The sequence below is a fragment of the Mobula birostris genome, chromosome 25 (genome assembly GCF_030028105.1).
Source record: "Mobula birostris isolate sMobBir1 chromosome 25, sMobBir1.hap1, whole genome shotgun sequence".
Taxonomy (NCBI): Eukaryota; Metazoa; Chordata; class Chondrichthyes; order Myliobatiformes; family Myliobatidae; genus Mobula; species Mobula birostris.
Genome location: NC_092394.1, coordinates 52,356,068 through 52,368,817, shown reverse-complemented (window position 1 = coordinate 52,368,817; position 12,750 = coordinate 52,356,068). Strand labels below are relative to the sequence as shown.

The 12,750-nt window shown below is 42.2% G+C and overlaps 1 protein-coding gene across 1 annotated transcript in view; it reads right to left on the bottom strand.

The window, feature by feature from the left end:
- Positions 1–12,750, bottom strand: part of ankfy1 (ankyrin repeat and FYVE domain containing 1) — a 95,831-nt gene that overhangs the window by 14,611 nt on the left and 68,470 nt on the right. Inside the window, exons 19-22 of the mRNA XM_072242828.1 lie at positions 10,742–10,918; positions 5,777–5,924; positions 3,365–3,455; positions 636–760 (exon numbers count right to left, since the gene is read on the bottom strand). Of these exons, the coding sequence (XP_072098929.1) occupies positions 636–760; positions 3,365–3,455; positions 5,777–5,924; positions 10,742–10,918 (541 nt within the window). The remainder of the gene's footprint in view (positions 1–635; positions 761–3,364; positions 3,456–5,776; positions 5,925–10,741; positions 10,919–12,750) is intronic.

Here is a 12,750-nt window from a genome sequence, read left to right as displayed (position 1 = left end):
GATCTTTCCCAATTGCATTCTTTTCCTTAGAACACTTGCCCAGTTTCTCCCCCAAGTGTTGATTTCCATACAGATTACAAGACAACTCCTAGGTCACTCAGTCAGAAGGGCAGGATGACCAGGTCACCAGCAACTTCAAGAGATCCAACAGGGCAACTCCAGCTCAGTGACCCTTATAAAGTTCTGACTGGGAAAGAGAATGAAAAATGAGTTCCAGGCCAGACAGCATCACTATTTAAAAATTTAGGAAATCTGAAAAAATTAACCACTGATACCTAAAATACGATATATAATCAAAATACATATGAAACTGATAACCCACTATTGAACTGTTTGGAAAGGCTGATGGTTCAGCACCTGGCTCACCAGGTGAAGATTGCTTCTCAACTCACTGAGTGCTGTTCCGTTATACCCCAACATTCTTTCAGTACTTTCCATTGAACCCAGCGAGATGAGAGGGAGCACAGGAACTGGATTCACTGGGAAATACTGTGTACCAACTTAAAAAAAAAGAGAATGTTGGGTTATAAAAGAACAACACAATCACTGTAAATCTACTCGCCCTGCACAAAAACCCTCAGCATGCAGATTATAGGATTTTACTGTAGCTGCACTCATTCTGATTTAACACCTACCTGTGTTCCCCTCAGCATCTGGCTTATCCAGTGGGTAATCAGGCATACATTCCAAGAAGAGTTCAAAGATAGTTGCTGCATTCTCTTTCCCATAATGTCCCAATACGTGCATAGGTGACTGTCCCCTGTAGTTGGGGGGGGGGGGGTAAATGGTTAGAATGCAAATAACTGTTGACAGATGAACACAAAGGCCATGAGATCTGAAGCTGAAAGTTATTGCTGCCAGTATTAGGTTAATATTAGGTACAACTTCATTTTCCTCCAAGTGAATCAGTATCTTGGCAAAAACAATTTTAAAAATTCATCTTTTCAAACCCTGTTCATAGCCACTCAAAATCTAATGGGATAACACAAGGAACAGGTTTTCCAACCATTCTACTCGTGTTTATTTTACTCCTTGAAGGGATGTGGACATTGCTGGTTGATGTTAATACTTAGGGTGCTGTTCAAGCAGATTGCTTTATCCTGGATTTTGCACTTTGTGAAGGTACAAATGGAAAGTATTCCACATTGCTGGGTAGATGTACTAAAGCAACTGGTCAGAGGTGTTCTTTGTTCTGGAGCACAATCTATCAGTGCCACAGCCAGGATGTTGATCAGCTTTGCTACATCCAGCGACATCCATTTCCTGATGTCAGGTGGAAAAGAATTAGTTGAATTCTATATTGAGATGGTAGGGTCTCAAGGTGAAAGCCGGGACAGATCACCCACCAGGCATTCCTCAATGCTTCAGCTGTTGCTAAATGTCTGCTGCGCATGATATTTGCTAATTAGTTAGCATGTAATCCTTTGTCTATTGATTTACTAGGTCAGTGAGTCTACCTTTCCAGCATGGTTTACTCAACTGCCTACAGCAAAATATCAAGAGTAATGCAGCAAGGGAACTGGCCCTTTCACCCAACTGGTCCATTCCTACCACAGGACCCTCCCAGCTAGTCTCAGTTGCTGGCATTTGGCCCATAACCCTCCAAGTTCTCCCAAATACCATGTACCTATCAAAATACCTCTTAAATATTGCAAATGCACCCATCAGCTCCTGAAGCTCCCACAGACTATTTGTACAGGGTGGGTATACAAAATAGCCTACCATCCCTTCTCATTTCCTATGTGACGAAAAACCAAGCTATCAGAAGATTGATGCTAATGAGAGAGGTAAGTGAGACAATGGAGCAGCATTCAAAAATGTTAATGAGAGAGGAGAAAGAGATAACGGAAAGAGACACCAGTCAGAGTACTGACAGACCGATTGCTTTGAACCTGAACTGTTTGAAATTTGATGGACAGGCGATACCCCAGCAGTGGGATAAAAAGAACAGGTTTGCTAAGGCAAGACACACACCACGAGATCACGAGACCCTGGAAGTGCGGTGTGCCCCCACAAGTTGGTGAGAGTTTGGAGGTCTGGTCGCGGGAACCGACCATAGACGCACAGGGTGAAAAGGTACGATCGGCGGGAACCTGGCGTGTGTGTCCGCCCTTGCCTGGGTGCCGGGTTCACCGCGGAAGAACGGTCGTATCCGGAACGGAGGGGTCACAGTCGGTGACCACAGAAGACATAAAAGGGTTCGCCCGAAAGCTAACTGCGAAGAACGAAGGTCTGTGTGAATCAGAATTTGCATATTATCTCTCTCTCTCTCCAACGGCACAATAGCGATTACTGTGAACTGTACTCAGCTGAACTGAACTCTGCGTCACTTGAGACCGATCATTTTACCCCTAGACTGCGATAGAGCTTGTTTGATTCCTATTACCCTAGTTCTGTGTACATGTGTGTTTTATCATTGCTAATCTGTTGCATTCATATCCCTACGATTAGAGTACTATGTTACTTATTTTTTTAATAAAGCTTTCTTAGTTCCAGTAATCCAGACTCCAACTAAGTGGTCCATTTCTGCTGGTTTGGCAACCCAGTTACGGGGTACGTAACACCAAGTTCCACCCAAATGGCTTCATCAGATGATCCAAGAATATCCTCTCCAAGCATTGCTGTTATGTCTTCCCTTGTCAAAAAGGCCACAACCCCTCCAGTTTTACCTTTTCCTCTGTCCCAGAACAATGAGCTGCGAATCCTGCCCATCTCTCAGCCATGTTTCAGTCATGGCCACAAAAACTCAGTCCCCAGGGACAACCTACAGTGAATTCATCTGCCTTACATGTCAAGTTAAAGGCTTTGAAAATAGATGCAATTTAAAGCCGAGATCCCACCTGCCCTTTCACTGTGAACACTGCCATCCTGATTGTTAGGCTTACACACTCAAGTTGCTTCTCACTGACTTCCCTCTCAAGTCCCACACCTGCCCTCTTTGGTGGCAAAGCATACTTCTCCTTAGGACACCTGTCCCCCTCCAGTTCAAGTGCAACCACTCTGCCTTATACAGGTTGCCCCTACCCCAAAAGAGAATCTGAATTTCTGCCACACATTCATCTGGCCTGGAACAATTCTGTTCCTGGATTCACCAGCACACGGCACTAGGAGTAAGCCAGAGATCACTACCCTCGAGGTTTATACTTTAATCTATTTACAAAATATCTCTCATTACCACAAAGCAAATTAACGGTTTTACAAATGTATGCTCACAGGAATAGACATTAAAACTCATACTTCAAGCAAGTTGCTTAAGTAACCAAGTCACAGACATCTGAATTGCATTAGGCTTCATGAAAATGTGTCAGTGAAAAGGCAAACAGAATACTCATTTTCCACAATATCCCTGTCCAACCGATCATACCTCAGATTGAAAACTTCAGCATCGACACTGCACTCCGTTAGGAGAACACGCACCACGCTGAGGCGACCATGCATAACTGCCAGATGAAGGGCTGGAAAAAATGTAATGAGGTTGATCAGTCAAGCTATTGGAAAGTATAAACTCACCAAAATAAATGTAAAAGTCGTATTGAGATGGCAGCTAATACAAAATTTCTACAACTACAACCTACCTGTAATTTATTTATTTATTTTTTATATATACACACACATCAGGACTGCTTTGGAAAATCGTCTAATGTGCACTCCAGTGGTGAGTTCTAACACTAACAAAAAGCTGGACAGCAACAGATCCTCAGTTATCCAAATTGTTTTAACTCCCTACAATAGTAACTCATGAGCCTAAACTTAGCAGTAATAATTTAATTAAAGAAACAGAGGCAATGGAAAATATTGGAAATCTAGTAATAATGATTAAACTAGCATTGCTCAATATTGAGGGGAGTTTCACTCCACAATTTGACATCTTTCAGAAATTTCCTTCTCAACACTGGCTATTCATCTCTCGATCCCCAAATTGCAACATTTCTCCTTGATTCTAGAGGTAGGATTGCTGAAAATCTGGTTGAATGAGGATAGATTAGATGAAGGGTCTCCACTCAAAACATCTGCTCATTCCCTCCACAGATGCTGCCTAACCTGCTGAGTTCAACCAGCACTTGGTTTCCAACAGTCATGTCTCTGTGGTAATCACATGGTGTTACAAACATTGTTACTCACTCACTGAGTGGGAATCATTGGCTAGGTTGGTGATTTTCCATCCATGGAGACAGCTAACAGCAACAGCCAATGATTCTGGACTCAGAACCTTTCTGAAGGAACATTCTCTGAAGAAGATTAGTGACCCTGACATGTTTTCACCATGGTCCAATGGTTTCATGATTACAGAGCTTTATGGTTATGTTGCTCGCTTTTATTATAAAAAACAATTCCAATTTAATTTCTTAAATCCACCAGTGGCCATGGTGGGATTCAGAGCCATATTTCTAGATCAATGGCCCAGAACTTTGGCTGCTGATCAGTAACTTCACTGTTTTTTTTTTTGAATGAACCACTTTTCTCAAGTACATCTTAAAGCCCTTGACAGAGATTATAGTTAAAAAATTAAATGTCAAAGAACTTAGAAATGTGGCCAAATTCTGAGCAGAGTTTTCTTGTGTGAATACATGTTATAGTGAAGCATTAAACACAAGACAATCGTTCTCCCTTTTCCTTCTGCTCTAGTTTCCTAAGCATCACTAACTTCATTCCCTTGAGCTGCCTAGGACCTGGAATACTCAATCTCTTCCTCCTCTTCCTTGAGGATTGACTCACACTGATCATGTGTCTTAGTGTGATATGTGGTTCAGTGATCACATTCATAAGAACAGCCTGGGGAAATGTGACAGTGACAAGGTCGTGATGGGGGTCATCAACAATGATGAGATGGCCTACAGAGAGGAGATGGAAGAGCTAGAAGCCAGATGTCAGGCAAATTAATCCTTCTCAATGTCAGCAAGATAAAGGAGATGGTCACCAACTTCAGGAAAACTTTCATCACTCACACCCCTCTTTACAATGGCGGCACAGCGGCGGAACCCACGAGCAGTTTAAATTCCTGGGAGTGCATAGCTCACATAACCTCTCAAAGTCCCAGAACAGATTCTGCACAATCAGAAAAGATCATCAACACCTCCATTTTCTGAGGAGGGCTGGACCATGCACATCTAAGCTCACGTCATTCTACAGATGCGCAGTAGACAGCATCCTAACAAGTTGCATCACTGCATGGGATGGAAACTACACAGCGGCAGACAGGAAGGCTCTACACGTGTAGTCAAAACGACCCAACAAGAACATGTATATAGAAAGGTGCCAGGAAAGGCCAGTATCATGAAGGATCACACCCACCCTGCTCATGGACTACTTGTCTCATTCCAGTCAGGGAGGAGGTTATGCAGCACCCACGTCAGGACCACTAGGCTAAAAAACAGTTACTTTCTCCAAGCAGCAAGGCTGATCAACATCTCCATCCACAAACCCACCCCACCACACCCCCAACCACCACTGCTGTATCATTTCCTGTCAGTCACCCCATGTACAGATATCCTGTGCCTAGCTTCACTTTATGGACATACAATCTATGTATATAAGGTGTGTTATGCATTTGTGTTTTTAAAATTATTGTATTCTTTGTCTTTGTTTTGTTTTGTGCTGCGTTGGATCTGGAGTAACAATTATTTTGTTGTCCTTTATACTTGCATACTAGAAGTGACACTAAACAATCTTGAACCTTGTGTTTTTCTTGTTGCTTTGCTGATAAAGTGATGCAAAAGCTAATGTTCAAACACATGAGCTCACAGCCTGTTGAAATCAATCATTGCCAGTCCCCTACCATTGTTCCCATTCTCATCAACAGCAGGAAACTCCACACCGTTCTCCAGCAGCACAGAGCAGATAGTTGGTAGGTCCTGCTGAGCCGCAAGGTGGAGGGCTGTCTGACGGTGCTTTGTCAACTCATTCACTTTGGCCCCTGCAAGGAGCTGGAACACAGGAAACAGCACATCAGGATGATAGACTGCAACTGACAATCAAATCCAGATTGAAGTTAATTTGGTTGCAGCTGAAAGAAAACAGGGTCAAGTTATGAACATAGACTGCTCAGGACCAATAATAAACAGACGTGGAAGTGAATAACTGCTTTACAACATAGAAACCTTACAGCACAATACAGGCCCTTCGGCCCACAATGCGATGCCGAATACGTACTTACTTTAGATATTACCTAGGGTTACCCATAGCCCTCTGTTTTTCTAAGCTCCATGTACCTATCCAGGAATCTCTTAAAAGATCCTATTGTATCCGCCTCCACCACCGTCGTCGGCAGCCCATCCCACACACTCACCACTCTCTGTGTAAAAAATTTATCCTGACATCTCCTCTGAACCTACTTTCCAAGCACCTTAAAACTGTGCCCTCTCATGTTAGCCATTTCAGCCCTGGGGAAAAAGCCTCTGATTATCCATGCGATCAATGCCTCTCAATATCTTATACACCTCTATCAGGTCACCTCTCATCCTCTGTTGCTCCAAGGAGAAAAGGCCGAGTTCACTCAACCTGTTTTCATAAGGCATGCTCCCCAATCCAGGCAACATCCTTGTAAATCTACTCTGCACCCTTTCTATGGTTTCCATATCCTTCCTGTGGTGAGGCGACCAGAACTGAGCACAGTACTCCAAGTGGGGTCTGACCAGGGTCCTATATAGCTGTAACATTACCTCTCGGCTCCTAAACTCAATTCCACGATTGATGAAGGCCAATGCACTGTATGCCTTCTTAACCACACGGTCAACTTGCGCAGCTGCTTCGAGCGTCCTATGGACTCGGACCCCAAGGTCCCTCTGATCCTCCAAACTGCCAAGAGTCTTACCATTAATACTATATTCTGCCATCATATTTGGCCTAACAAAATAAACCACCTCACACTTATCTGGGTTGAACTCCATCTGCCACTTCTCAGCCCAGTTTTGCATCCTATCAATGTCCCGCTGTAACCTCTGACAGCCCTCCACACTATCCACAACACCCCCAACCTTTGTGTCATCAGCAAATTTACTAACCCATCCCTCCACTTCCTCATCCAGGTCATTTATAACAATCACGAACAGTAAGGGTCCCAGAACAGATCCTTGAGGCACACCACTGGTCACTGACCTCCACGCAGAATATGACCCGTCTACAACCACTCTTTGCCTTCTATGGGCAAGTCAATTCTGGATCCACAAAGCAAGGTCCTGTTGGATCCCATACCTCCTTACTTTCTCAATAAGCCTTACATGGGGTACCTTATCAGATGCCTTGCTGAAATCCATATATACTACATCCACTGCTCTACCTTCATCAATGTGTTCAGTCACATCCTCAAAAAATTCAATCAGGCTCATCAGGCACGACCTGCCTTTGACAAAGCCATGCTGACTACTCCTAATCATATTATGCCTCTCTGGATGTTCATAAATCCTGCCTCTCAGGATCTTCTCCATCAACTTACCAACCACTGAAGTGAGAGTCAGTAGCCTATAATTTCCTGGGCTATCTCTACTCCCTTTCTTAAATAAGGGAACAACATCAGCAACCCTCCAATCCTCTGGAACCTCTCCCGTCCCCATTGATGATGCAAAAATCATTGCCAGAAGCTCAGTAATCTCCTCCCTTGCTTCCCACAGTAGCCTGGCGTATATCTCGACCGGTCCTGGTGACTTATCCAAGATATAGTGAAAAGTTTGTCTTGAAAACTGTTTGTACAGATCAAATTATTACACAGTGCATTCAGCTAGAATAGGTAAAACAATAATGCAGAATAAAGCGCAAAAGCTACTGAAAAAGTGCAAGATTGTATGTAACAGTGTAGATTATAAGGCCTGAAGTTCATCTCATCATACAAGAGATCAGTTCAAGAGTAGTGGGATAGATACCGTCCTTGAGTCTGGTGGCTTGTGCTTTTAGACTTTTGTATTTTTTTTTTTGTTGTTGACCCATGGAAGAGGGGAGAAGATAGAATTGTCCAGGTGGGTGGAGTTTTTGATTATGTTGTCTGTTTTACTGAGGAAGTGAGAAGTATAGGCAGAGTTCATAGAGGCCATTTTCCACAATGTACTGAGCTGTGTCCTCAACTATCTGTAGTCTCTTGCAGTCACACTGCCATACAAAGCCACATGCACCCTGACAGAATGCTATCTATGGCACATCAATAACAATTGGTAAGCATCATCAAGGACATGCTGAATTTCTTTAGCCTCCCAAGCAAGTAGAGACATTGGTGAACTTTCTTGGGCGTGACATCAACATGGTTGGACCAGGAAAGGCTATTGGTGATGTGCATACTTAGGAGCTTGAAGCTCTCAACCTCTACATCACCTATAGGGACAGGAACATCTGCACCATCAACCCCTACATCATCTATACGGACAGGAGCATCTGCACCAACTTCACTTTCTGAAGTCAACAACCAACTCTTTTGTTTTGCTGACAATGATGGAAAGGTTGTTGTCAGGATACCATGTCACTAAGCTCTCCATCTCCTTCCTGTACCCAATTCATTGCTATTTGAGATGTGGCCTGCTAAGTGGTATCATCTGCAAACTGTTAGATGGAGTTAGAGCTTAATCTAGCCATGCAGTTGCGTCTACGAGAGAGAGAGAGGGGGATGAGGACACAACCTTATGGAAATGTTGACTATCTTTACTGCCGTCTGTTGGTCAGAAAGTCAAGGATCCAGATGCAGAGAGAAATTACCTTAGTTACGTTGAAGAAGCAATACAGTGTCTTGTAAAAGTATTCAGTCCCAACCCTTTGTTCACACAAATCAGTATTACAACCAGGGATTTTGACCAATTTGACTGAGAATTTTTATTTGTGAATCACATGCTTCACCCCCCCCCCACCCTCCACAGTACAGCTCAAAAAGCAGGGAAAATTGTAAAGCATGAAAAACAAAACTGAAATGTCAGCAGTTCAAAAGTATTCACCCCTCTATGCTCAGTACTTAGTTGAACCACCTCTTGCAGCTATTACAGCCAGTAATCGTTTGGATAGGACTCTATAGCTTTGCACAATGTGATGGAACAAGATTTACCCATTTCTCCTTGAAAAATTGCTCAAGCTATGTCAGGTTAGTTAGAGAGTGTCAGTGGACGGCAATTTTGTAGTCTTGCCAGGGATGTTTGATTCGGGTTAAAATCAGACTCAACCCGAGCCAGTCAAGGACATCAATTTTCATTATTTGAAGCCACTCCATGAGTGCTCTGGCAGTGTGCTTTGGGTCGTTGTCCTGTTGAAAGACTAACTTCTTCCCCAGTTTATGTTTTCTTGCAAGGCTAGCAGGTTTTTTTTCCAGGATCCCTCTGTATTTAGCAGCATTCATCAATCATGACCTGACTTCCAGTCCCTGGTGCTGAAAAGCATCCCGATAGCATGAGAATACTTCCACCATACTTTACAGTAGAGATGGTGTTACCTGGCTGATGCACAGTATTAGATTTATGCCACAAGGACCACATAGTGTTGAAGCCAAAAAGTTCTACTTTAGTCTCATCAGTCTACAAGACCTTCTTCCACATCTTTACAGTATCTTTTAAGTGACAGTTTGCAAAGTCTTTATGGGCAAGTATGTGCTTTTTATTTTTTCCAGGACTTCTTCCTTGCTACCCATTTTGTGCAAGGCCTTAGAGATTGTGGAGCTATGAACTTTCTCTCCTGTTGCACTCACTGACTTCTGCAGCTCACTCAGAGTGACTGTTGGCATCATAGTAGCCTCTCTTACAAGTGGTATTCTTCTATGACAAATAATGAGAAGGATGGCTTGACCTAGACAGTGTGGTTGTGGTTTCATATTTTTTCCACTTTTTCATGATGGACTGCGCTGAGCTTTGAGTGCCTTTGAGATGGTCTTGTTGCCTAAATTTCCCTGATTTGTCTTGAATGCCCTTTTATCTTCATTTTGGTTTGGTCTGTTGAAAATCTACCACACTGTTAGATCTTACAGAGACAGGGGGTATTTATTCTTAGAAATTCGTTGAAAACAGATCCTCCAATTTTCTACATCAACAAACTGGGCGAGTTGGTAAGGTAATACTGTATATTGTACCTGAGAAAAGTTAGCTTAGTAGTTACAGAGGGAATGAATATTTTTTTCAGCCTCAAGTTAGGTTTTTAAGTTTTAGTGAACTGTTGACAGGTTTTGGAATTTTTCTTTTGATTTGTCATGAATCACAAACGTTTTGTAGATTAGCTCAAAAATCCTACTTCAGTATATTTTAAATTTAGAAAATGAGACAGTAAAATGTGAAAATAGTTGTAGGGGCTGAATACTCCTTCAAGGCACTGTATGCATTGCTGTCTGAAACAAGGGACAATTTCCCCACAACTCAACAAAATACAAACATTTACAGCAGCAAGCACATACATTTCCTCACATCTGGCATTCAGTAATCTTATAAAGTTCAACATAGTTGTTGCCTTCCTAATTGCTTGTTGAATCTGCTTATTAAATTTCAGTGATTTAGGTACAATGATTGCAGCTCCCTCTAAACACACACACCATCCACTTACTCTCTATTTTAATAAAAATACAGCCTTTCTAATCTTCCTTCTGAAATCTTATCACATTTACACACCATGCCCATTCTAACAGAAGTCAAACTAAGGATCTTCCAAGGAGTTTACCACCACTATTTTTTAATAAAGCAGATCTTAAGCTACTGTGTGCACTCAATAATATATGGGAAAATAATCCAAGAACATCACAGGGAGGACAAGAATATCTCAGTGAATCCCAATAGCTATATAACCTTGTTCTTACCAGATTCCGGACTATGATCTCAGATCCTGCTTGGACAGCCAGATGTAATGGTGTAAGCTTGGATGAGTCCTGGACTCGTGAATTCACATTAGCCTGCACACTAATCAGGAATAGTACACTTTCAATGTCAGAGTTTTGCACAGCAACATGAAGGAAGTTCCTCCCCTTATTGTCAATCTGTTGAAGTATTTAAACAAAGGAACGGGTTACTTGTAGCATACAACTCAATGAATTTCACACAATATAAAACAGAATCAAAGCAAGACTGATGTTGATTCAAAACAAAACTAGACGAGAACAAAATATTGCCAAATCTCGCATTAGACTAAACCTATAAACACAAGTTATACTTTTTCTTAAAATTCTTTCTCCAACAGTCGTCTAGGAAAGAGGCAGAAATTTATCAGCAAGATAGTGCTTGGATGTACACATGAGAGCCATAGTTTGTTGGGCTACAATGGAAGATAGGCTTAGCATTTTTTAAGATTGGAATACCTTTCTCCTGTAATTGTAAACTTTGTCATTCCCTGGATTCTTAATCAATACAATAACCTAGGGTTCTTAGGTTACTAAGGCATTTTGGTAATGTTGTATTGCTTTGTCCAAATATTCTGCCAAATTGCCCTTTTTTGTTATTTTTAATGAAAAATCCTTCAGTATATAAAAACTACTTAATTTACTATCGATTTGTACTCCAGGGAGCGGAAAAGCGCAGAATCAAATATCGCTGTGATGATTGTACGCTCTAGTGTCAATTGTTTGGCGACAATAAAGTAAAGTAAGTAATTGTCAAGGAGTTTTATTCCACATTAAGGCAGGTCTATGCTAGGAACAAAACACCCAACAGAATGGACAAATAACCAATGTGCAAAAGACGACAAACTCTGCAAATACAAAGTAATAATAGTAAATAAGCAATACATATTAAGAACATGAGACGAAGAATCTTTGAAAGTGAGTCCATTGGTTGTGGAAACAGTTCAGTGATGGGGCGAGTGAAATTATTCGCTCTGGTTGGAAAGCCTGATGGTTGAAGGTTAATAACTATTCCTGTACCTGGTGGTGTGGGTCCTGAGGCTCCTGCACCACCTTCCTGACGGCAGAAGCGAGAAGAGAGCATGGCCAAGGTGGTGGGGATCCCTGTTGCTGGATGCTGTTTTCCTGGACAACACTCCGTATAAATGGGCTCAGTCGCAGGGAGGGCTTTACCCGTGATGGGCTGGGCCATATCCAATACTTTTTGTGGGCTTTTCCCTTCAAGGGCATTGGTGTTTCCATATCAGGCCATGATGCACCAGTCGATCTTCCCTCCACCACACATTTATGGAAGTTTGTCAAAGTTTTAAATGACATGCTGAATATTCCCAAAGGTCTAAGGAAGTAGAGACATTGCTGTGCTTTCTTCGTGATGGCACGTACCTGCTGGACCCAGGAAAGATCCTCCGAAATCCTCTAGGGACTCATTCCACCAAGATGCAACATAGAGCGTCATAGGAAGTCATTCCTGCCTGTGGCCATCAAACTTTACAACTCCTCCCTTGGAGGGTCAGACACCCTGAGCCAATAGGCTGGTCCTGGACTTATTTCCTGGCATAATTTACCTATTACTATTTAATTATTTATGGTTTTATTACTATTTAATTATTCATGGTGCAACTGTAACGAAAACCAATTTCCCCCGGGATCAATAAAGTATGACTGTGACTAAATGATAACACAAATTTAAAATTGCTGATCCTCTCCACCTCTGATCCTCCAATGAAGACTGGCTCATGGACTTCCGATTTCCTCTTCCTGAAGTCAATAATTAGCTCTTTAATCTTGCTGGCATTGACTGAGAAGTTGTTGTGGTGGCACCAGTCAGCCAGATTTTCAATCTCCCTCCTATATGCTGATTCATCACTACCTTGAATTCAGCCAACAGCAGTTCATATTCGTCAGCAAACGTAAGAATAGAATTGTCGCTGTTAAGTATAGAACGAAAAGAGCAGGGGGGTAAGCACACAGCC